The sequence below is a fragment of the Grampus griseus genome, assembly GCF_964374135.1.
Source record: "Grampus griseus genome assembly, chromosome: 7".
NCBI lineage: Eukaryota > Metazoa > Chordata > Mammalia > Artiodactyla > Delphinidae > Grampus > Grampus griseus.
Genome location: NC_139001.1, coordinates 62,825,523 through 62,850,518, shown reverse-complemented (window position 1 = coordinate 62,850,518; position 24,996 = coordinate 62,825,523). Strand labels below are relative to the sequence as shown.

The 24,996-nt window shown below is 39.3% G+C and overlaps 1 protein-coding gene across 1 annotated transcript in view; it reads right to left on the bottom strand.

The window, feature by feature from the left end:
* The window catches only part of ABCB11 (ATP binding cassette subfamily B member 11), a gene marked incomplete at its 5' end in the record, with an annotated part of 86,248 nt that overhangs the window by 21,980 nt on the left and 39,272 nt on the right, over nucleotides 1-24,996 (bottom strand). The window contains 6 exons of the mRNA XM_082657757.1: nucleotides 1,858-2,022; nucleotides 15,952-16,054; nucleotides 20,146-20,221; nucleotides 21,135-21,336; nucleotides 21,846-22,016; nucleotides 23,600-23,803. Coding sequence (XP_082513883.1) covers nucleotides 1,858-2,022; nucleotides 15,952-16,054; nucleotides 20,146-20,221; nucleotides 21,135-21,336; nucleotides 21,846-22,016; nucleotides 23,600-23,803 — 921 coding nt within the window. The remainder of the gene's footprint in view (nucleotides 1-1,857; nucleotides 2,023-15,951; nucleotides 16,055-20,145; nucleotides 20,222-21,134; nucleotides 21,337-21,845; nucleotides 22,017-23,599; nucleotides 23,804-24,996) is intronic.

The following is a 24,996-nucleotide window of genomic DNA, read 5'->3' as shown; positions in this document are numbered from 1 at the left end:
CGCAGGCTCAGCGGCCACGGCTTACGGGCCCAGCCGCTCCGCGACATGTGGGATCTTCTCGGACCGGGGCACGAACCCGTATCCCCGCATTGGCAGGCGGACTCTCAACCACTGCGCCACCAGGGAAGCCCTGATGAGTGGATTTTTTGGTTTAATGTCTGTCTTCCTCATAGACTGGAAACTGCATTAGGGAAGGCACCCTGACTGACACTGTGTTCCCAAGTCCCTAATCTAGGGGAGATAACCAACAAATACCTATTGAGTGAATAAAAGAACATTTCTATTATGTTTAGGGTATGGCATTTACTAGATATTAATGAATATAAATTAATTATTAAAATATTTTCAGCATAACCAGAAATTCAGTTCACCAGAGTTGGCCCCTGTGTTTCCAATTTCCTACCTTTCTGATGATTTCCTCACTTAACACAAGGGGGCAGTGTGAACATTGAAGCGGTGGCTGAGGCCATCCCTATAGGATTGATTTTTTTTTTTTTGCGGTATGCGGGCCTCTCACTGTTGTGGCCTCTCCCGTTACAGAGCACAGGCTCTGGACGCGCAGGCTCAGAGGCCATTGCTCACGGGCCCAGCCACTCCGCGGCATGTGGGATCTTCCCGGACTGGGGCACGAACCCACGTCCCCCGCATCGGCAGGTGGACTCTCAACCACTGTGCCACCAGGGAATCCCTATAGGATTGATTTGATCTTGCTTGTGGACTATACAAGTCTTTCTATACACCTCATGCCTGAGGGGACTTAACTTCTGGTCAGGAACTCTGCCAGAGAGACCGCAAGAGAGAAAGAACAGCAGAGGAGGAAACTAAAACTTAGGACTCTCACAAATCCTTCAAAAAAGCTGGTGCTAGTCCTGGTCCCATCGCCCAATGTGACCCTGTGTCACCTTGAACAAGTTGTTACAGTTGTCTAGATTCTAGGTTTGCCGCCTTGTTGATCTCACAGGATTTGTGTGTGTGTAAATTTCAACTAAGAAGATGTGATAGCATTATTGAGAACTAATTTTGCAATGATAAGGTTTTATTGGAACTTGGCTCTGCAGTCACACTGCCTGGATTTAAATCCCAGATCCACCACTCACTCCCCTAAGTTCTTTACGCCTTGGTTTGCTCCTTTGTCAAATGGGAACAATAAGGATACCTACCACAGGTGGTTATTAGAAAAGTTTAGTGAACTATCGTATACCAAGTTCTTAGATAGCGCCTAATTATTGTTTGTAGTCATTATTATTATTGTATTATAACAATGAAGTCAGATGGAGAATATCAAAACTCCTAGGAGGTGAGAAACTGAAATAAGCTTATCCTTTATCCATGCCTTATTTTACTTCTCTCTTCCTTTTCCTGTTTTCTCCCCACCTCCCCATTTCAATGGTGCAACCAGCGGAAGAGAAGAGCATAATACAACATGCATGAACACCTGCCATTATAAGTCAAACTTTGTACCTCAGCTGTTCAGCAAGATCAAAATGGCCCCCCAATCTTTTTGTATTATTCAACCAACCTGCTTTGCATTCTGATTTGGTTTGCATATAGGTAAACTGCCCTCTTTTGACACTAAATTTGCAGCCATAGTGCTGTTGTTTTTACAGACACGATGCCTGTTGGAGGGTGCTGCCAGCCCAAATGAAATGCCGCTTCACCTTCTTGCCTCCTGTGTGATGGAGACTCGAGACATTTTTAATCCTTTAGAGATGAGAAAAAAGAGCTAAAAAAAAGCTTAAAAATAAAAAAGAGCTAAGTCCATTACAACAAAGAGCCAACCTATCAAAAACGACAATATCCACTGATAGACAAACCAAAGGCAGGAGGAGAATAAAGCTGGTCCAGCTGTTTGCTTACCCCAAGAATCTGGCTGAAGAAGAAGGCATAGAAGGGTGTGACTGTCCCATTGACAGCTGCGCCCACAGCCCCTACCAGCATGTAGGGCCATTCTGGAGCATTAACTTTCAGAATCCTCCTAACTGGGGCAGGTTCAATTTCTTCTTCCACAGGAATGTTCTTGTCCTTGAGGGAAGAGGGAGTTACATTAATCATCTAAATTTCTGCATATCCTCTTTTGTTATACAGCAGACCCTTTGGCATTCACAGATTTGAGTCATGGTTTGATTGGTTATGAGTGGTGTTAAAGATCTATGAGACGAAGTGATTCGTTATTTTGTGAAAAATCTTTCTGAATTGCTTGCCACCATGCTGTGACTTGGATGGGATAGATCTTAGAGTGTCTGCTCATCTGAAGGTGAGCTCGTAGTTCTCATTTCACAATTGCATAGGTATTAACTCTTGGGGAGTAATAAATATGTTGGATCTGTAAGAAAAATAACCCCCCAATTTTAAAAAGTTTTTGTGCTATAGTGGTATTTACATATTTGAGGACTTGTGAAATTTTCAAGATATGTCCTTCATAAATGTCAAAGCTCTAAAATCTTGTAACTGGCTAAAGCTCTAAGGCAGGCCAGTGTATCTAAACAAGGCAAAATAATTTTAAAAATGTATTAAGTGGTGTCGACGGTTATCAATTGCATGTTTTCTCTAAGGTTTTCCTTAATTAATGCCCAGAAGTAAATGGTCATCAATTTGGATTTCTAAATTCTGCGTTTTCTTCACAAGGAGTAAAAACTATTTCAAAATTTCCCTATTCCAATTTCTTTTTTTTTTTTTTCGGTACGCGGGCCTCTCACTGTTGTGGCCTCTCCCGTTGTGGAGCACAGGCTCCGGACGCGCAGGCTCAGCGGCCATGGCTCATGGGCCCAGCCGCTCCGCGGCATGTGGGATCTTCCCGGACCAGGACACGAACCCGTGTCTCCTGCATCGGCAGGCGGACTCTCAACCACTGCACCACCAGGGAAGCCCCTCTAATTTCTTTAGTTGCCATTAAAGTGTCAGAGCTAGCAAATTTTTATCCTCTTAAAGGCAAATATATTCAGAACATCATCGTTTTTACCATCATTTTTCCTTGTTATAGATATTGTTCAGTGCTTGGTCTTTAGGCCCATTATTCAATAATCTGTTAAATTTATTGCCCACTTTGTTTGAGAAAGGCTTTTAGGTGACGTATATAGATCTGTATTGGTTTATTTTTTACTTTTTCTATTAAAATATACTAAAAATGTCTACAGCAAATTGACTACAAAACTATTAGTGCTCTCTTTCATTAATACGCATTTACCCCTTAGGGAGCTGAATGCCAGGAACAGAAGACAGCAAGGAACTTCAAATACTATCCTTTTGTTTCCAAAGTCAAAGTCTACATTACCAAGTCAATTGAAGTAAAAGGCTGGTGTCCCTCTCATTCTAGTTGCAAGCCAAATAGGATGGACGAAGGCAGCTCAGCTGGTGATAGATTTGTCAATGCCTCCGTCTCAAGTTCTCTCTTGGCCTGCCCTCAACAGTTGCACTTGTCATTACTACTCACTCATGCAGCAAATCCTTCAATGATTTCATCTCTGACGTCTTACTAAACTCTAGGAAATCAATGCAGAGAGGAAGACAGGTGGCTGGGAAAGCATGAGGGAAACAGGTGTAGAAAGAATGGGGTTCTTGGATGAGCCTCATATGGCCACTCATGGAATATATCACTGAGTTCTTTAACTCTCTGAGGCTCAGTTACCTCCTCCTCGAAAGGAAAGTTGCATGGGGAAGACAATTCTCTATGGGTCTCTCATGATTCTGCACATCTTGTGAAAAGAGGCATTGACTTCCTTTGTTCAGGCTATCTCTTCAAGGAAATTTGTACAGCAAATAGCCTTGGAGGACAGAGGTAGTGTCTCCATCCCAAGAAAAGGACAGATGTGCTTATTGCCCATTATAAAAACATCAGGTTCCTCAAGTCCAGGATTCCTCTCCCCGTTCATTTGCTGGTATCATCTGGCTCTCTTTGCATCAACTTAACGGGAAGTGGGGTTGGGCTGGGGAACTAGAGCAAATGCTCTACTCTGGCTCCTGCTTGTGCTCTGAGTAAAAGGTCGTTTGTCTCCGACGCAGAGCTCTTGTGTATTCTGCCAGCATCCATGAAATTGGGTCAGGCTATAGCTTGCAATAGAGCAAAATATCAGGCCCTTTACAGTTCTAAACAGTGGTTGGTGTCCAGTTCTGGATGCTTACCAGACTCATGTGGGTCGAAGATTAAAATTACAGACACCTGGGTCCCATCAACAGAAATTCTATTTTAGGAAGCCTAAGTGTGAATTTGTGTTTTAAAAAATACTCCTCAGGTAATTCTGATGACAAAGCCCATTTTTTGAGGTCCTCAGCAGTACACAATCTCCAAAACTCCTTCCAGAACTAAATGTTTGGGGTGCCATGTTTGAACGTTTTGAAAGTGTCAGCTGTGCTATACCATCTAGGGGCATTAAACTCCAATATTTCCTGGAACCACTGTCCCACAGGGTGGTCCACCCACAGTCTGACATGATACAAATCTCCCTGTTCTTCTGATATCTGAAGGTATCCCTAAACCTTAACAACAAAACCAAAGACATCTAAAAGCAGTATGAAGTACCTTTTGTCCAGTAGTTAACATTCCAAGATAGGCTAACAGGAAGCAAAATTTAATTAATTTGAATAATTTTCTTTGTTCCCCTTTCATTAAAAATTTGACTTTAAAGGAAACTATGCCCCAACTCCCAAAAAGATGAGGCTATTAAGACTGAATGATGCAAAAATAGGAAATCTGTCCCTGAGTAATTGATTTTTGATTGACTTTTATTTAATATTGCTAAAAGACAGTAGAAGAATAAAAGAAAATTAAAGTCACTATGTACAGAAGGGTTTCTACCTCTGGGATTTTGCAAAGCTAAAGATGAATTTACTCATCTAAAAAAAGCTGAAGATTTTATATATATATATATATATATATATGTAGAGCAAACCAGTAACTCACAGAGAGATACAATTATAAAAGTTTATATATGCCTCCTCACTGCAGGGTTCCTGCCTCTATTGTGTCAATGTCAAGTTGCACAGTGCTCATTTATTTATCATATGTCATGCAGGATCCTGCTAGCAGCTCCAGTGCAGGGAGAAGGACAGTGGCTCTTGTTCATCTTTGCATCCCTAACACAATACCTGGCACGTGATAGGTGTGCAATCAGTGTTTATTGGATGAAAGAATGAATGAAGCTTTTATGCCCGTGGCGCATACATGCAACAAAACATTTATTTAAAAAACACTGATCACTCACTTACAGTGTAGATGGTACAATGCTAGACAATGAGCTTTTTCCAGCTTCCTTCCTTCCATCTCCTTGTGTAGGTCAGGTGAAAATATAACTTCCTACTTAAATCTTATGTCCCGATTTCTATACTTTGTTACATTGACTTTGTCATGCCAATCCATAGGGGTCTCCTGCCTCGATAACGACTTTAAGATATGATGATAGGAAATGGTAACTATGACCAAGAAGCAGGGACTCTCCAAATAACCAAAAACTGATAGTCATTTTTATAGATCCTCTGCCCTATTTCTCAACCATTGCCTAAACCCTGTCTCCAAATTAGCTGTGATGAAGCTATGGATTTCTAATATTTGACCTTGACTCAATCTCCTATATATTCTACCTTTTTAGTTTCCCTAAAAGAGATGCCTAGATATCAGAGACTGGAACCTCTAGCCTGCAGGTTTCCCCTAATCCTACTCTTAATGTTGTCAGCATTGTAACTAAGATCTGACTCCATTTATGAGAGCCATGAGTATAGCTTGGAGAGGAAGAGAAAACAGGCTGTAGTCATGGCTCTGTCACCAGCTAACTATGAGATGTTGGGTCAGACACCCCACTCAGAGTTTGGAAGGACAGACTTTTAAAACCATTTCCTGAAGTTTTTGGAGTCAAAACTCTAAGAGACCACAAGGTGGAGATACCTCCTTTATATAAGTAAAACTTTTGCACTGCCACAGAAGGTATAACATCTCCCCATTAACAGAAGGTCAGTTTAGAGCTTCTTCATCAAAATAAGAAAAAAAAAAAAAAATTTTGCCAGTGCTTAATCTTACAGAATTTAGTTAACTATTAAAAAACTTTAAAATGTACTTGGATGAGAAAGTCCATACTTTAACCAAACAGGATTAAATTTTATTAACCCTGATTCTGTTGTTTACTTTTAAAAGATACTTAATTTTTAAAACAAAAAGATTCTAATATAATTATCCTACAAATGAGCAGTATTAATATAAGCATAAGACCTTTATTCGCTTCAAGCTTTAGCAAAATCGCATTGGTGTCCCTGTCACTTTCTTCCTTTCTTCCTTTTGCTTCCTTAACTAGAGAGAGAAATCAGAGTGTCAACTTAATAAAATTACACTGGGTTATGGAACATTTTTGTTTCTCTAAAACTAATCTCTATATTTGATTTAGGTTTCCATTTATTTAAATATCTCCCTTCGGAGTTTTCCCTGCCTCATGAGAACTCTGGGAACATGATCTTCAGACCTCCAGGAAATCTGATTGTTCTCTGTAACAATGCTGAGCCATCTACCAGCTTCAACAAAAACAACAAAATTGAATTTTCTTTTCCTTCCTTCCTAACGCTCTTGCTTTTATTGTCGAGTATTTACCCAGAAATAGGGGGAAAAAATTAAAATGCAAAAATTGAATATTATTGGGACTTCCCTGGTGGCACAGTGGTTAAGAATCTGCCTGCTAATGCAGGGGACACGGGTTCGAGTTCTGGTCCGGGAAGATCCCACATGCTGCGGAGCAACTAAGCCTGTGTGCCACAACTAGTGAGCCTGCGCTCTATAGCCCACGTGCCACAACTACTGAGCCCACGTGCCACAACTACTGAAGCCCGCGTGCCTAGAGCCCATGCTCCGCAACAAGAGAAGCCACTGCAATGAGAAGCCCGAGCACCACAACGAAGAGTAGCCCCTGCTTCCCGCAGCTAGAGAAAGCCCGTGCACAGCAACAAAGACCAAATGAAGAAGCTTCAAGATGGCAGAAGAGTAAGATGCAGAAATCACCTTCCTCCCCACAAATACATCAGAAATACATCTACATGTGGAACAATTCCTACAGAACACCTACTGAACGCTGGTAGAAGACCTCAGATCTACCAAAAGGCAAGAAACTCCCCAGGCACCTGGGTAGGACAAAAGAATAGGGGCGGGATCTGCACCAGTGGGAGGGAGCTGTGAAGGAGGAAAGGTTTCCACACACTAGGAAGCCCCTTCGCGGGCAGAGACTGCGGGTGGCGGAGCGGGGAAGAAGCTTCAGAGCCGCGGAGGAAAGCACAGCAACAGGGGTGTGGAGGGCAAAGCGGTGAGATTCCCGCACAGAGGATCGGTGCCGACTGGCACTCACCAGCCCGAGAGGCTTGTCTGCTCACCCGCCGGGGCAGGCGGGGCTGGGAGCTGAGGCTCGGGCTTCGGTCGCAGCGCCGGGAGAGGACTGGGGTTGGCTGCGTAAACACAGCCTGAAGGGGCTAGTGCGCCACTGCTAGACGGGAGGGAGTCTGGGGAAAAGTCTGGACCTGCCTAAGAGGCAAGAGACTTTTTCTTGCCTCTTTGTTTCCTGGTGCGCAAGGAGAGGGGATTAAGAGTGCTGCTTAAATGAGCTCCAGAGACTGGCGCGAGCCACGGCTATCAGTGTGGACCCCAGAGACGGGCGTGAGACGCTAAAGCTGCTGCTGCTGCCACCAAGAAGCCTGTGTGCGAGCACAGGTCACTCTCCACACCTCCCCTTCCGGGGAGCCTGTGCAGCCCGCCACTGCCAGGGTCCCACGATCCAGGGACAACTTCCCCGGGAGAACGCACAGCGCACCTCAGGCTGGTGCAACGTCATGCCGGCCTCTGCTGCTGCAGGCTCGCTCCGCATCCGTGCCCCTCCCTCCCCCCGGCCTGAGTGACCTAGAGCCCCCAAATCAGCTGCTCCTTTAACCTCGTCCTGTCTGAGCGAAGAACAGACGCCCTCTGGCGACCTACACACAGAGGCGGGGCCAAATCCAAAGGTGAATCCTGGGAGCTGTGCGAACAAAGAAGAGAAAGGGAAATCTCTCCCAGCAGCCTCAGGGGCAGCAGATTAAATCTCCACAATCAACTTGATGTACCCTGCCTCTGTGGAATACCTGAATAGACAACGAATCATCCCATATTGAGGAGGTGGACTTTGGGAGCAACCATATATATATATATTTTTTACCTTTTTCTCTTTTTGTGAGTGTGTATGTGTATGCTTCTGTGTGTGATTTTGTCTTTATAGCTTTCCTTTTACCATTTGTCCTAGGGTTCTGTCTGTCCGATTTTTTTTTTAATCACTTAAAAATTTTTTTTCTTAATAATTATTTTTTATTTTAATAACTTTATCTTACTTTACTTTATTTTATCTTCTTCTTTCTTTCTTTCTTTCTTTCTTTTTCTTCTCCCTTTATTCTGAGCCATGTGGAGGAAAGGGTCTTGGTGCTCCAGCCAGGCGTCAGGGCTGTGCCTCAGAGGGGGGAGAGCCATGTTCAGGACACTGGTCCACAAGAGACCTCCCAGTTCCATGTAATATCAAATGGCGAAAATCTCCCAGAGATCTCCATCTCAACGCCAAGACCCAGCTCCACTCAATGACCAGCAAGCTACAGTGCTGGACACCCTATGCCAAACAACTAGCAAGACAGGAACACAACCCCACCCATTAGCACAGAGGCTGCCTAAAACCATAATAAGGCTACAGACACCCCAAAACACACCACCAGACGTGGACCTGCCCACCAGAAAGACAAGATCCAGCCTCATCCACCAGAACATAGGCACTAGTCTGCTCCACCAAGAAGTCTACACAACCCACTGAACCAACCTTAGCCACTGGGGGCAGACACCAAAAACAACGGGAACTACAAACATGCAGCCTGCGAAAAGGTGAACCCAAACACAGTAAGTTAAGCAAAATGAGAAGACAGAGAAACACACAGCGGATGAAGGAGCAAGGCAAAATGCCACCAGACCTAAGAAATGAAGAGGAAATAGGCAGTCTACCTGAAAAAGAATTCAGAATAATGATAGTAAAGATGATCTAAAATCTTGGAAATAGAATGGGCAAAATGCAAGAAACATTTAACAAGGACCTAGAAGAACTAAAGATGAAACAAACAACGATGAACAACACAATAAATGAAAGTAAAAATACTCTAGATGGGATCAATAGCAAAATAACTGAGGCAGAAGAACGGATAAGTGACCTGGAATATAAAATAGTGGAAATAACTACTGCAGAGCAGAATAAAGAGAAAAGAATGAAAAGAACTGAGGACAGTCTCAGAGACCTCTGGGACAACATTTAACGCACCAACATTCGAATTATAGGGGTCCCAGAAGAAGAAGAGAAAAAGAAAGGGGCTGAGAAAATATTTGAAGAGATTAGAGTTGAAAACTTCCCCAATATGGGAAAGGAAATAGTTAATCAAGTCCAGGAAGCACAGAGAGTCCCATACAGGATAAATGCAAGGAGAAACATGCAAAGACATATATTAATCAAACTATCAAAAATTAAATACGAGTAACAAATATTAAAAGCAACAAGGGAAAAACAACAAATAACACACAAGGGAATCCCCATAAGGTGAACAGCTGATCTTTCAGCAGAAACTCTGCAAGCCAGAAGGGACTGGCAGGACATATTTAAAGTGATGAAGGAGAAAAACCTAAACCAAGATAACTCTACCCAGCAAGGATTTCTTTCAGATTCGACGGAGAAATTAAAACCTTTACAGACAAGCAAAAGCTAAGAGAACTCAGCACCACCAAACCAGCTTTACAACAAATGCTAAAGGAACTTCTCTAGGCAGGAAACACAAGACAAGGAAAAGACCTACAATAACAAACCCAAAACAATTAAGAAAATGGGAATAGGAACATACATATCGATAATTACCTTAACTGTAAATGGATTAAATGCTCCAACGAAAAGACATAGATTGGCTGAATGGATACAAAAACAAGACCTGTATATATGCTGTCTGCAAGTGACCCACTTCAGACCTAGGCACACATACAGACTGAAAGTGAGGGTATGGAGAAAGATATTCCATGCAAATGGAAATCAAAAGAAAGCTAGAGTAGCAATTCTCACAGCAGAAAAAATAGACTTTAAAATAAAGACTATTACAAGAGACAAAGAAGGACACTACATAATCATCAAGGGATCAATCCAAGAAGAAGTTATAACAATTGTAAATATTTATGCACGCAACATAGGAGCATCTCAATACATAAGACAAATACTAACAGCCATAAAAGGGGAAATCAACAGTAACACAATCATAGTAGGGGACTTTAACACCCCACTTTCACCAATGGACAGATCATCCAAAATGAAAATAAATAAGGAAACGCAAGCTTTAAATGATATATTAAAAATGATGAACTTAATTGATATATATAGGACATTCCAACCCAAAACAACAGAATACACATTCTTCTCAAGTGCTCATGGAACATTCTCCAAGACAGATTGTATCTTGGGTCACAAGTCAAGCCTTGGTAAATTTAAGAAAATTGAAGTCGTATCAAGTATCTTTTCCGACCACAACGCTATGAGGCTAGATATCAATTACAAGAAAAAATCTGTAAGAAATATAAACACATGGAGGCTAAATAACACACACCTTAATAACCAAGACATCACTGAAGAAATCAAAGAAGAAATCAAAAAATACCTAGAAACAAATGATAATGAAAACACGATGACCCAAAACCTGTGGGATGCAGCAAAAGCAGTTCTAAGAGGGAAGTTTATAGCAATACAATCCTACCTTAAGAAACAAGAAACATCTCAAATAAACAACCTAACCTTACACCTAAAGCAATTAGAGAAAGAAGAACAAAAAAACTCCAAAGTTAGAAGAAGGAAAGAAATCATAAAGATCAGATCAGAAAAAAATGAAAAAGAAATTAAGGAAACAATAGCAAAGATCAATAAAACTAAAAGCTGGTTTTTGAGAAGATAAAGAAAATTGATAAACCATTAGCCAGACTCATCAAGAAAAAAGGGAGAATATTCAAATCAATAGAATTAGACATGAAAAAGGAGAAGTAACAACCGACGCTGCAGAAATACAAAGGATCATGAGAGATTACTACAAGCAACTCTATGCCAATAAAATGGACAACCTGGAAGAAATGGACAAATTCTTAGAAATGCACAACCTTCTGAGACTGAATCAGGAAGAAATAGAAAATATGAACAGACCAATCACAAGCACTGAAATTGAAACTGTGATTAAAAATCTTCCAACAAACAAAAGCCCAGGACCAGGTGGCTTCAGAAGTGAATTCTATCAAACATTTAGAGAAGAGCTAACACCTATCCTTCTCAAACTCTTCCAAAATATAGCAGAGGGAGGAACACTCCCAAACTCATTCTATGAGGCCACCATCACTCTGATACCAAAACCAGACAAAGAGGTCACAAAGAAAGAAAACTACAGGCCAATATCACTGATGAACATAGATGCAAAAATCCTCAACAAAATACTACCAAACAGAATCCAACAGCACATTAAAAGGATCATACACCATGATCAAGTGGGGTTCATTCCAGGAATGCAAGGATTCTTCAATATACGCAAATCAATCAACGTGATACATGTTGCTCAATAGATGCAGAGAAAACTTTTGACAAAATTCAACACCCATTTATGATAAAAACCCTGCAGAAAGTAGGCATAGAGGGAACTTTCCTCAATGTAATAAAGGCCGTATATGACAAACCCATAGCCAACATCGTCCTCAATGGTGAAAAACTGAAAGCATTTCCACTAAGATCAGGAACAAGACAAGGTTGCCTACTCTCACCACTATTATTCAACATAGTTTTGGAAGTTTTAGCCAAAGCAATTAGAGAAGAAAAAGAAATAAAAGGAATCCAAATCAGAAAAGAAGAAGTAAAGCTGTCACTGTTTGCAGATGACGTGATACTATACATAGAGAATCCTAAAGATGCTACCAGAAAACTACTAGAGCGAATCAATGAATTTGGTAAAGTAGCAGGATACAAAATTAATGCACAGAAATTTCTTGCATTCCTATACACTAATGATGAAAATTCTGAAAGAGAAATTAAGGAAACACTCCCATTTACCACTGCAAGAAAGAGAATAAAATATCTAGGAATAAACCTACCTAAGGAGACAAAAGACCTGTATGCAGAAAATGATAAGACACTGATTAAAGAAATTAAAGATGATAAAAATAGATGGAAAGATATACCATGTTCTTGGATTGGAAGATTCAACAATGTGAAAATGACTCTACTACCCAAAGCAATCTACAGATTCAATGCAATACCTATCAAACTATCACTGGCATTTTTCACAGAACTAGAACAAAAAATTTCACAATTTGTACAGAAACACAAAACACCCCAAATAGCCAAAGCAATCTTGAGAAAGAAAAACAGAGCTGGAGGAATCATGCTCCCTGATTTCAGAGTATACTGCAGTAATCAAGATAGTATGGTACTGGCACATAAACAGAAATATAGATCAATGGAACAGGATAGAAAGCCCAGAGATAAACCTACGCACATATGGTCACCTTATCTTTGATACAGGAGGCAAGAATAAAGTGGAGAAAAGACAGCCTCTTCAATAAGTGGTGCTGGGAAAACGAGACAGCTACATATAAAAGAATGAAATTAGAACATTCCCTAACACCATACACAAAAATAAACTCTAAATGGATTAAAGACCTAAATGTAAGCCCAGACACTATCAAACTCTTAGAGGAAAACATAGGCAGAACACTCTATGACATAAATCACAGCAAGATCCTTTTTGACCCACCTCCTAGAGAAATGGAAATAAAAACAAAAAAACAAATGGGACCTAATGAAACTTCAAAGCTTTTGCACAGCAAAGGAAACCATAAACAAGATGAAAGACAACCCTCAGAATGAAAGAAAATATTTGCAAATGAAGCAACTGACAAAGGATTCATCTCCAAAATATACAGGCAGCTCATGCAGCTCAGTATCAAAAAAACAAACAACCCAATCCAAAAATGGGCAGAAGATCTAAATAGATATTTCTCCAAAGAAGATATACAGATTGCCAACAAACACATGAAAGAATGCTCAACATCATTAATCATGAGAGAAATGCAAATCAAAACTACAATGAGATATCATCTCACACCGGTCAGAATGGCCATCATCAAAATATCTACAAACAGTAAATGCTCGAGAGGGTGTGGAGAAAAGGGAACCCTCTTGCACTGTTGGTGGGAATGTAAATTGATACAGCCACTATGGAGAACAGTATGGAGGTTCCTTAAAAAACTAAAAATATGACCCAGCTATCCCACTACTGGGCATATACCCTGAGAAAAGCAGAATTCAAAAAGAGTCATGTAGCAAAATGTTCATTGCAGGTCTATTTACAATAGCCAGGACATGGAAGCAACCTAAGTGTCCATCGACAGATGAATGGATAAAGAAGATGTGGCACATATATACAATGGAATATTACTCAGCCATCAAAAGGAATGAAACTGAGTTACTTGTAGTAAGGTGGATGGACCTAGAGATTGTAATACAGAGTGAAGTAAGTCAGAAAGAGAAAAATAAATACCGTATGCTAACACATATATATGGAATATAAAAAAAAGAAAAGAAATGGTCAGGGGCTTCCCTGGTGGCGCAGTGGTTGAGAGCCCGCCTGCCAATGCAGGGGACACGGGCTCGTGCCCTGGTCCGGGAAGATCCACATGCCGCGGAGCGGCTGGGCCCGTGAGCCATGGCCGCTGAGCCTGCGCGTCCGGAGTCTGTGCTCCACAATGGAGAGGCCACAGCAGTGACAGGCCCGCGTACCGAAAAAAAAAAAAAAAAAGATCAAAAGAACCTAGGGGCAAGACAGGAATTAAGATGCAGACCTACTAGAGAATGGACTTGAGGATACAGGGAGGGGGAAGGGTAAGCTGGGACAAAATGAGAGAGTGGCATGGACATATATACACTACCGAATGTAAAATAGATAGCTAGTGGGAAGCAGCCACATGGCAGAGGGAGATCAGCTCGGTGCTTTGTGACCACCTAGAGGGTTGGGATAGGGAGGGTGGGAGGGAGGGAGATGCAAGAGGGAAGAAATATGGGGACATATGTATATGTATAACTGATTCACTTTGTTATAAAGCAGAAACTAATGCACCATTTTAAAGCAATGATACTCCAATAAAGATGTTTTAAAAAAAAAGACCAAATGCAGCCAAAAATAAATAAATAAAATAAATAAATTTATTTTTAAAAATTGAATACGATTCAATGTTATGCTGTGTTTGAAACATCAGGGCAGTGTTTAGTTCCTTCTCCCTTGAAGCTTATTAAACTCCTTACATAATGCATCTTGTAGTTATGAGTGGCAGCATCATGGACATAAATGAAGAACCTGTTTCTAGAACTAGAAGAGGTGCTGAGTCCTTAATTGCAAGATGCAGTAAGCAACCATGCTTGCTAAACATTTTCTCTCACTGGATTCATCCTTCTGCTCCTGAGACAAGGTGTTCTTCTATGAAATTTATTTAAACCAACTCTATTAGATACTGAGACCTCTATCTATTTATTATCAATATATTAAAGCCAAAAGAGAGCCTTAATAATCCTTCCATCATAGTTATAAGATTGTTAAGTAGTACTTTATTCCAAATTTGGCATTGTGAATCAGTGTTTATAATTACTCCCAAAATGGATTCTCATACTGAAATTCTTTAAAGACAATTTAAAATTACATCATGTACAATGGATGTGCTTGTAATTAAAATATTCTCTGACTTATTTTCTTTATATATCTTGTGGTTTGGACCTTATTTTACTATAAAAATTTAATTTTTCATCCTAGTTTTAAAATCCTTTGATGTCCTACTACGTGCAGCTCTGTAACTAAACAGAAAGATCAAAGAGTCTGTAGATCATGGGCAGGTTGGAACGGGACTCAACAGATTCTAGGTTTACATGTGTCAAATAAACAGAAATGTTTGCTAGGTCACATGGTTACCAAATAAAGGACCTTCTGGTTAGGTTTCACAGAGCTATTCTCAGGGCAAGGCAAAGTGCCCAAGTTGATACAATCATAAATAATATATAGTCACCAACTTTAAGAAGCTTATAATTTAGTAACAGGATAAGACAACATGACCTGAAATAAGCCTCAATAAGAAAACTGCCATGAAAAGATTCAAATGAAGAGTAATGGGGGATCGAAAATGGGAGTATCAGGGCTGAAGAATGAAGTTCAGTGATTAAGCAAGGATTTGAGGAGGAGGGATGGTCACCTTATGTGAAAGTTAGACTGTACCCAACACAGCAATAGACATCCTGATGAAGAAAATTTAATATTGTTATATGTGTTGATTCTTCTCCTATCTCTTTCATTTTTATGTTGTTTTGAATGATGTTAAAATTAATAGTGTTAATTTTAAATGCACTCTTAAACAATTATTATAAAATTGTATGAACTGAACAAATGCCCATAAAACCTAATCAGTCCCCATTAATTTAAAATTTGTGATAACTTGTATATCAAACATTTCTGTTGTCAAACACTTTTGGCAAGGTTACTATAATTTAAGAAGGAGATTTAAAATTTTACAAAAATAGTTTTCAGATATCCTTAAAAATTTTTAAAGGATACGTACATAATCAAATAATCTGCTAAGTACCTGTAATTTGCTTGTGTTTATTAGAATGGTTCATCTAAGAACTATCAATTAAGCCTTAATAGCTCAGTTTTAGTTATCATGTATTCTTAAAAGTATTTAATTAATTTGTGTTTCTTTTAAAATATCATGTAAAACATTATGTAAAATTTAGAGTTTCCATCAGGTCTTAATGGAGTCTCCCATTTGGTTTGACTTAGTGAAATAATACTAGATAAAGGTCTTGAAAACTCATCTTCGCTTAAAGGGCATACAGTAGTCTCCAGGGGAGACTTCTTCCATCCCCCCCTGAGCGATCGGTACCTGACCTTTCTGTCCTCTTCATAAGTAGACTTATGATCTACAAGTGCTAATGGAGGTTCAGGTCCCAGGTAAGAAAGCTGAGACTTGGACCGTTGCCGGATGGAAGCTCTGTAAGTAAACAGAAAGATGAGTTAGCCTATAAATTATGGGCAGGTTGGAACAGGACTCAGCTGGTTCCGAGTTTACATCACTTGTGTCAAATGAACAGAAATGTTTGCTAGGTTACATGGTAACCAGATAAGGGAGCTTCCTGATAAAGTTGATAGAGCTATTCTTAAGGCAAAGCTAATCAGTTTGGTTGCTGTGGACAGCAGGCTAGACCCTGATTCAGAGTATAACCGAGGAGGGAGAAAGAGAAGGGGGGCAAAGTTGTTCCACTAGTCCACCAAAAAAATGTCCAAGACTCAAATCCATTCCAAACCCACATGGTTCTACTAATTGCTATAATGGCAATGGTCCATCACTGTTACCTCCCTTCTGTTTGTAGGCTGTAGTTTTGTTATCTCTCCTTCTCTCCCTCTCTCTCTTTCTCTTTCACCCTGATGTTTGCTTTAGCATAATGCCACCTGGATACAAATGGACCAGTAGGAGGAAAGAGGGCCACTAGTGAGGTTTTCTCCAGGCTATATACTGCCCATAGGGGTGGAGTCAGTTAACAAATCTCTTATTGAAATATAATTTAACTTGGTGTGTTCATTCATTCACTCGACAGAAGCTTACCGTGCACCTACAACATGCAAACCAGTGCTAGGTGCTTTGGGGGATACAAAGACTGGTCAATTAGAGACTTCTCCCTAAGGGGTTTTATAGAAGAGCAGTGCATGCATCCAACCCTGATGTAAGGGAGAATGTGGTAAGTGCTATAAGGCAGATTTAAATAAACAGTATGGAAATTTAAAGGAAAAAGGAATGTATGTCAGGTGTTACCAGAAAAAGTTTCACAGAGTAGGTGGTTAAAGTAGGTTCTGGGTATCTGTAAGCTGGAGGGAAGAGCATTGTTGATTGACAGAACAGTATAAAGAGAAGCATGGAGACAGAGTTACTAGTTATATATACTTAGTATAGAGCAGATACAGGAAGTAATTGATTCAAATTGTTTTGTTTTTTCCCTGAGATTTCTGGGAAGGAGACTCCTACTCTCCTCTAGATTAAACTTGAAAGTATGTGACACTGGAAGCTGTTGGCAATTATGTCAAGGAAAGAAGCTTCCTGAAAAATGAATACTGAAAAATAAGTAGAGCAGAGAAGGAAAGAGAAAGAAACCGTATGTATCTTGGACAAATCATCGAAGCCCCAGCCTTGCTTGATGCCAAAGCCTCCTTGGACTATTTATTGAGTTATGTTAACTTATTCTTTCCCTTTAAAGGTTAAACCAGGTTGGCTTAGGTTTTCAGCCATTTACAAATAGAGTCTAAGTGATAGAGGCAATCCTGAAGACTTGAGAGGACGGAAGTTACACTATCAAAGCACTTAATCTGAAGAAGTACGGCGTAAAGAGAATGATTTAGAGATGAGGAGACCTGCATCGGCTGTGGTAGTGTGATCTAGATGGAGCTATTCATAAGTCTCTCTCTGTCATCCGTATGCAGGTGAAGTTAGACTAAAACAAATACCAAGGTGGTGCCTGCCTATTATTGATGCTCATCTAGCCTTCTTGAGAAGGCAGCAACGCATCAACTGCATGACTCTAATTTGTTCCCATGTTCTGTTGATGGCATCGCCATCCCCTTAGTCACCAGGTTCAACAGGCACATTTATGTCAAGTCCTCCATCTTCCTTGCTCTTGCTCAAACTATTGCCAAGTCTCACTGTGATCAGGCATGAAACCACACCTCACCCCGATTCCCTGCTACCACACTGGCCTCCGGGACACCCCAATCCCCTCCCACTTGGCCTGAAACTCTGCAGCAATAGAGTCATCTCTTCAAGTTAGGTTAACTAAGGTTGAGAGGTCATCTCCCAAAAGTATGAGAAATAGGTATGTGTCAGCTAGAGAGAGCAGAGTGCATGACAGGGCTGAGACTTAAGGTTATGGGCCTAAATAGAAACTCAGAGCAGTAGAAGCCAAGGTAGGAGTATGTACAGAAGAGGGCATCAAAATATAGCTGCCTACAGCCCAGTTCTGAGCATGGAAGACCTTGATCCTCGTCCCCTCAAATTTCTACTACTTCATCTTATATTTCTTAAATCTCTCTTTCTCTCATTCCCTGTTGCCCACCATTCCACTTGTCTAGCATAAGCTGTCCCAGTGAGACCATGGGCAGTAAGGGTGTGAGACAGGGGCCTGACCTGCCCCCTCCGGTCTGCCATAAACACCAGCATTAGAATTCTATCACACCCCTTTTCAGAAACTACAACATCTGCCCCTCCCTTCCTCAGAAGCTGAGTGCCACTTCCCACCACAAATAAAAACAGCTAATTTGGGAATATATGTTCTCTCTGTCAACATTATTATTTAGGAAATTACTGTCATCCATGAAATTGCTCTTGAACCTAAAATACATTACTAAAGAGAGACTTAGGCATCAGAAGGACTGAAGCCAAGGAAATATGATACAAATGAACATTTCAATGAGTCATCTTAAAAAAACGATCTGTCAGCATACACAATAAGATATTTTTAACAGACCTTCTTACTCAAACTTATAAATCTTTCTCTGCAGGAGGTTAATAGCTACTTTCTGTGTATAGGTGGTATTTCTGTGTTTCTCTTCCCAGTCACCCAGATGGAGAATTTGTGAGAACTAATAGCTAAATAGGAAATATTTATATTAAAAATGGTTATCTGTTCCTAATAGTAAACTGTAAGTAAACTATGTAGAATGGGAAAAATTTTGTTCATCTGAAAAATTAAGAAAATATTAATTTTCTTGTTGACATGACCATGAGATAAATCTCCTCTTTGCAACCTTTAATTTAGTGATCAAAAGAGTTGCCTAGTCATTTTCTGTGTTTAAGAAGTTAGTTGGTATCTTCAGATTGTGATTCTAATGACCTTTATAATTTTTTTTCTTCCAATCAGAAAAAAAGCTGGTTAAACATAATACCAGATGTTTATAAAAATTGCCTAACATTTTTGGCAACTTTTATATCTTTTATTTTACAGAGAAACATGAAGCTATTGTTTTATTACTTTCCAAATTCAAAAAATTCAATAAAACTAGCATTTCTTAGAATTTTTCTGAATAGACTTGTTCTTAAAAGGAAAAATAAAAATCAGTGAATATTAAAAATAAGTAAATCTGTGTTTGAACTACTTGGAGTTGTTACCTGAATATTATATTTTAAGCTTCTTTAACCATTTTTCAATAAACAATTAGCTGCCTTGAATGAGCTAGTCCTAAACTGAGTCTTTGTTCAGAGCACAGCCTTGAATTAAATGTCCTAGAAATGGTAAACTCCACGGTGGAGAAATATGCTGTCAGTCTGTTGCCTACAAATAGTTTCCTACCTTAAGAAAAAAAGATCTTGAATAACATTTTCACAAATATAGACAAATACTCCTGGGCAGAATTATTCTTAATACATAGACTTTTAACATTAAAGGAACTATTTTTTTTAAAACTTTTAAACCAGAATGAAAAGCTAAATTTATAGTCTTGCTATATAGCATGCTCCAAAAATATGCTTTGGAAGTCAATGCCCACGTATTGATCTAGGAAAAAAAAAATTCATGTTTAGGAAAATTCTCTTTAAACGTCAGACAATGACGCTCTTATTTCATCTAGTTAGAGAATGATTTGACTTTGGATGGGTAACTCTGGGAGCAGAAATACTTGTAATTCAATTACAGCTCAGCAGGTTGAAGAATGAAGCTAAAGGCATCAATTTGACCTCCATTTAAGACAGTGCTTCATACCACAGTTAGCTTTGGGAGACAAGTCTGAAGAGATTTTTTTTAAATCCCCTTTCTAAGCTTAATAAACAATGTTTTAACTACAGAGCATCTTTATCATGACCCCTACCCTCAATAAAATGAGAAGCCAAATTTAAACAAAAAATCTCTATGAATTGGAGACAGAAATGTCAATATAGCAAGCAAGGATTCATTTGCATGTTCATTATTACACAAGACCTGGGGCTGTGCTTAAGTAAGGGCTCTCCAGGTGGTACCTGAGGTATTGCCAGAGGATCTTAGCTGCAGTGGGCTCCTAAGAACATCTGAAAACTTTAAAATCTGCCCCGTGACTTGAGCTTACCTTAAGCTAGCTTGGTAGCTCCCTCTGCTAAAGGTCTGTTTTCTCTCAAGTAAGGTATCTTCAGTTTCTTCTTTTCCTATTCAACACAACACAAGTGATCCCTTAGTGCATACAATAAACAGAACCATATCAAAATAAAATTATTATTTACTATATTTCCCTAGCATATCATTACTATGTCTGATGCTAAAACAGTCTATTAACTTTATTGCAATAAATGAAAGTTAGCACTTGTCCAGCACATTCTAACAAAAACAACAACAAAAAAATCAAAATACTGAGCAAGATTGAATCTTTTGAACTATATGATAGCCTATGTGTTATCACCACAGAAATAGAAAACCTATAGATATAGCCGATATGAACCACAAAACAACTTATGAGAAGCCTACTAGAGGTGGCAAAAAAAAAAAATGATAGACGCACCAAGTTAAAAAACAAAACCAAAACTTTTCAGAATAAATCACATGTGTTAAACGTATACAGTCATTTTACCCAATAGCGTTCACAAATCCAGACGTGATATGGTAGAGAAAGTTTGGAATGTTTGGTTAACGTAGGTTGAGGTAAACCACCAAACCTGAAAATTCAGATTGAAAAAGAGAAGGTACACTAGGGCCTGAAGTATCTACCTACATTAGTGAAAATAAGCATAAACCTTTTTAGCCATTGGTTAATTCACTCAGCCAACTAGAGGAGAGCTCCTACTGAGTGCAGGACACTCTAGGAAGACTCTCCTATTTGCAAACTGTGAGGGAAAAAAGGGATGGAATTGAAAGTTCTTCCACAAAAGACCTGTGTTTTAGCTCTATGACTTGATCAATAAATAAACCTCCTGAGCATTGTTCTTTCCTTTATCATCTATATAATGTCTCCCAGGGAGGAGAACAAATAAGATACTGTGTATTAAAATGCATAGAAATCCAAAAAACATTATATATAGCTAACTATTTAATATAATGTACAAGCATAATGGAAAAGGCACTTGCCCTTTATGTCTTTTTCATTAAAGGCTTGATCTCCTTGACTTTGCAAAGTCATTAGAGTGAAGTAAACTCCTTTCCTTTCCAACAGTTCTTCATGGGTGCCTCTTTCCACTGCTGTACCACGTTCAAAACCAATAATGACGTCTGCAGCTCTAACCGTGGATAGGCGATGAGCGACAGAAATGATTGTGAGCCCATGCTGAACCTGTAAGAGTGTACAGTGCACAGTTAAGCCAGACTGTAAGACAGAGCTGACATTGACATTTGGGCAGTCTCTGAATCCACAAGTAAGGCAGAGCCTCAGTTCCTGGGAAGATCCTTAAACAGGCTGTACAGACATTAGAAAATGCCAGCATGCTTTCTTGTGGCTAATAAACGCCATCACATCACATCACACCAATCAGCAACTGGTCCGGTTGCTGCTCTTAATCAACAGCTGAAAACCAAAATGGAAATTTCTTAAATCACATATTTTATGTTAGACTTAACAAGATTTAAATTTTACACGTGCAGCTTTTAGAAGCACATCATAATGTCTTCCATTCAACTGTGAGGAACATAGTGGGGAGCCAATATGTTCCAGATGGATACACTGACCCATGCAGTCCTTCTCTGTCCCTCCTTCTGTCTCTCCTCTCTCTACAGCTGCCTTTCCTACAGCAACACAAGAATTTCCACACAGACTTATGAAAGGAACTCAGACTTTCAACAAACCTTACTCAGTGCCTCTTGCACCATGGCTTCACTCTCATTGTCCAGTGCCGAGGTGGCCATGTCCAAAAGTAGGATCTTCGGGTTTCGGACAAGGGCTCTAGCAATGGCTAGTCTTTGTTTCTGGCCGCCACTCATCTGGCCTCCTCCTTCTCCAACAAGAGTGTCAAATTGCTAGGAAGAAGGTGACATCAGTAATGAAGAGGAAGAATTTGAAGGATCCTGACCGATTCTTTACAAAGGTCCTTTCTAGCTTCCTCCTCAAGCATGAATTTTCACAGGTCCGCCTTTCACTTAAAAAGACTCTTTCCTGAAACAGGGTATTATCTAATCAATATTTGTGTATAAAATAAAGATACTGATTTATCCTTTCATTCTGGGATGGAAAAATGTTTCTCTTTAGCTCAACTTCAAATAAAATGTTTCCACCACAATAAAAGTGGATCAGGGTCCTGAAAATCCATCTTAGAGGATTAGAGCATGTATCAAAGCATTGTCTCTTTTCTCTAGCTAGACAACACAGAAAAACACAACGCTAAAACTGTCTATATATTATGAATGAAAGATCAAAGTAGCTTTAAAATCATTATCATGAATAGCAAACAGTTACTGAGTATCTTGCATGTCTAGCGTTATACTGGAATCTCACAATGGGGCACTGTGGTCAGACTTTTATCTTGCTTATTATTAGCCAACATGAGTTGAGCGCCTACCATGTAGAAGGCATGAATCTGAGCCCTCTACACATATCATCATATTTAGTCCTCACAGATGCCACATGAGGTAGGTACTATTATTCTGCTCAACTGATGCATAAGGAAATACTGGGGCCTAAGGGGGCAAAGTAACTTGCCCAAGTTCATAAGGCTTGTAAGTAGAGAAGCTGGGATTTGTATGGAGGCAGACTGATTCTAAAGCTTTATACTTTTTAACCACTAGACTATATAATACTCACAGCTGAAATCCTATTCATACAAACATTTTAGAAGGCTGAGTAGGAAGTATTCTAGAGCACGGACTCTGGAGCCAGACCACCTGGATGAGATCCTTGTCTCTCCTGCCTTGAGCAAGTGATTTGATCTCTTGGAACCTCAATTCTCCATCGGTAGATGCAGATAATAATAGTAGCTGCCTGACAGGATGATTGTGAGAGTTAAATGAATTAACAGATGTAAAGTGCTTAGAACAGTGCCTGATATGTAGTAAGCGCTAACTATGTGCAAACTAACAATAATAACTCTTCCATTTAGCAGACTACTGGCCGCGAAATCCGTACAAGTATATTACTAGGGAGTTGGTTTTTGTTGTCGTGTTGTATAAAATGAAGATGAATGAGGAAATTTTGAATATGTGAGATACAGTACTGAAGACACAGTATTAGCTGCCCAAGCACAAGAAAATTAGAGAGGAGTGACAATGATAGCCATCAAAAGGGCATTGTGAAAGTTACTGCCACATGACAAACTTATCATCCGCTTAGACAAATGCTTAATAGACAGAATAAGGAAATTGTATCTGGGTCAAAGGAGCTTTTAAAAGAAAGCTACCCCCGTTTGGTAGGTTTTTGATATATTAACAACAACATATTTTCAGACAAAGGGGAGAAACTCAAGATACATTTCTGGGCATAAAATTAAAACATGACATTAAGATTTTAATAATTTAGGAATCAAATGAAAAGAAATGCACATTACTGTGTAATTTTTTTGCCTTCTACGACTTCTGGGTTTCCCTCTGGAATGAGAGGCTAGGGATACCTGTGGCAGGTCCATGATGAAGCTGTAGGCATTGGCTTCCTTGGCAGCTCGGACTATATCTTCCATCGTTGCATCTTCTCTGCCATAGCGAATATTCTCTGCAATGGTGGTGGAAAACAAAACAGGCTCTTGCTCCACTATCCCGATCTGAGCTCTAAGCCACTGAATGTTAAGAGAGCGAATGTCATGGCCATCCAAGGTCACCTAGAGAACAAGAATACAAAGTCACTTCTCTTGGAATCCTTCAGAGTTCTGAGTCATACTATTAGGTTGTACTTGACCTATGGGGAGAATAAAAAGAGACCAACGAGATTGTGAAAGAAACAATTCCTCTTACAATGTGGTTGTTAATATAAGGATGACAACATAAATTGAAATCAAGTATAGCTGTAGGACAACTCGCTGTAGAAACACAATTGGTATAAAGCTCACTTGATATAGTTTAACATGATTGGCCCAGGAGTAGAAAAGTTTTTAATTCCTTAATAAAGAGTAGAGTCAGTTATTCACCATACTTTGAATATTTTTATCTTTTGACTTGAGGCCAAAATGAACTTCAAAAGACACAATGAAAATAAGCAATGATCTCTATCTTGTATATATATGTTTAGAACAAAATCTTACTTTCTGGCCAGACTCATCAAATGACATTTGGCTGTTCAAAAGCAATTGAAACTATATGTAATTGAAACTATATGTAAATATATGTAATATATTTAATAAAATATATGTAATTGAAACTATATGTAAATATATGTAACTATGTTTTATATATAGATATGTATGAGGTGTGTGTGTGTATATATATATATATATATTTACCTACATTATAAGTGTGATAAGTAAATAAATATTACTATTAGAAAAAAGTAAAAATTTTACATCAAGAAAACATGATTTCTATATATTCAGAACATAGTTATGGTGGTATGTAGCGAAGAATACCCAATCAGAGAACAAAGTGTCTGTGAAGAAAGAGAACTCTATCACATTTGCCATGTCACTCTGACAGTACATGCATTATATAGAGCTCATTGCATGGAAGTCATTTAATATACAGTCAAATGATCCTATCTAAAGGCACCAAGGAGATGTTAACAAGAATGATTTTGAGGCAGAGTGAAAAGAGCATAGCCTTTGGCATCCAACAGATCTGGGTTCAGATCTCAATCTCTCTCCTTCCTCATTTGCAAAACGGGCATATTTATCTTTGGAGGTCACTGTGAAAATAAGTGATGATTTTCATAAAGCACTTGACATATAATATTGATAAATAGCAACTATTAATATTTTTTTTTAGTTTCAATCTATGTTGATAGACAAACACAAGGAGAAAGAAACAGTAGTTTTTTAACCTAACTTCTCAAAGCAATAATCGAGAGCTGTTCTCTGTTAAT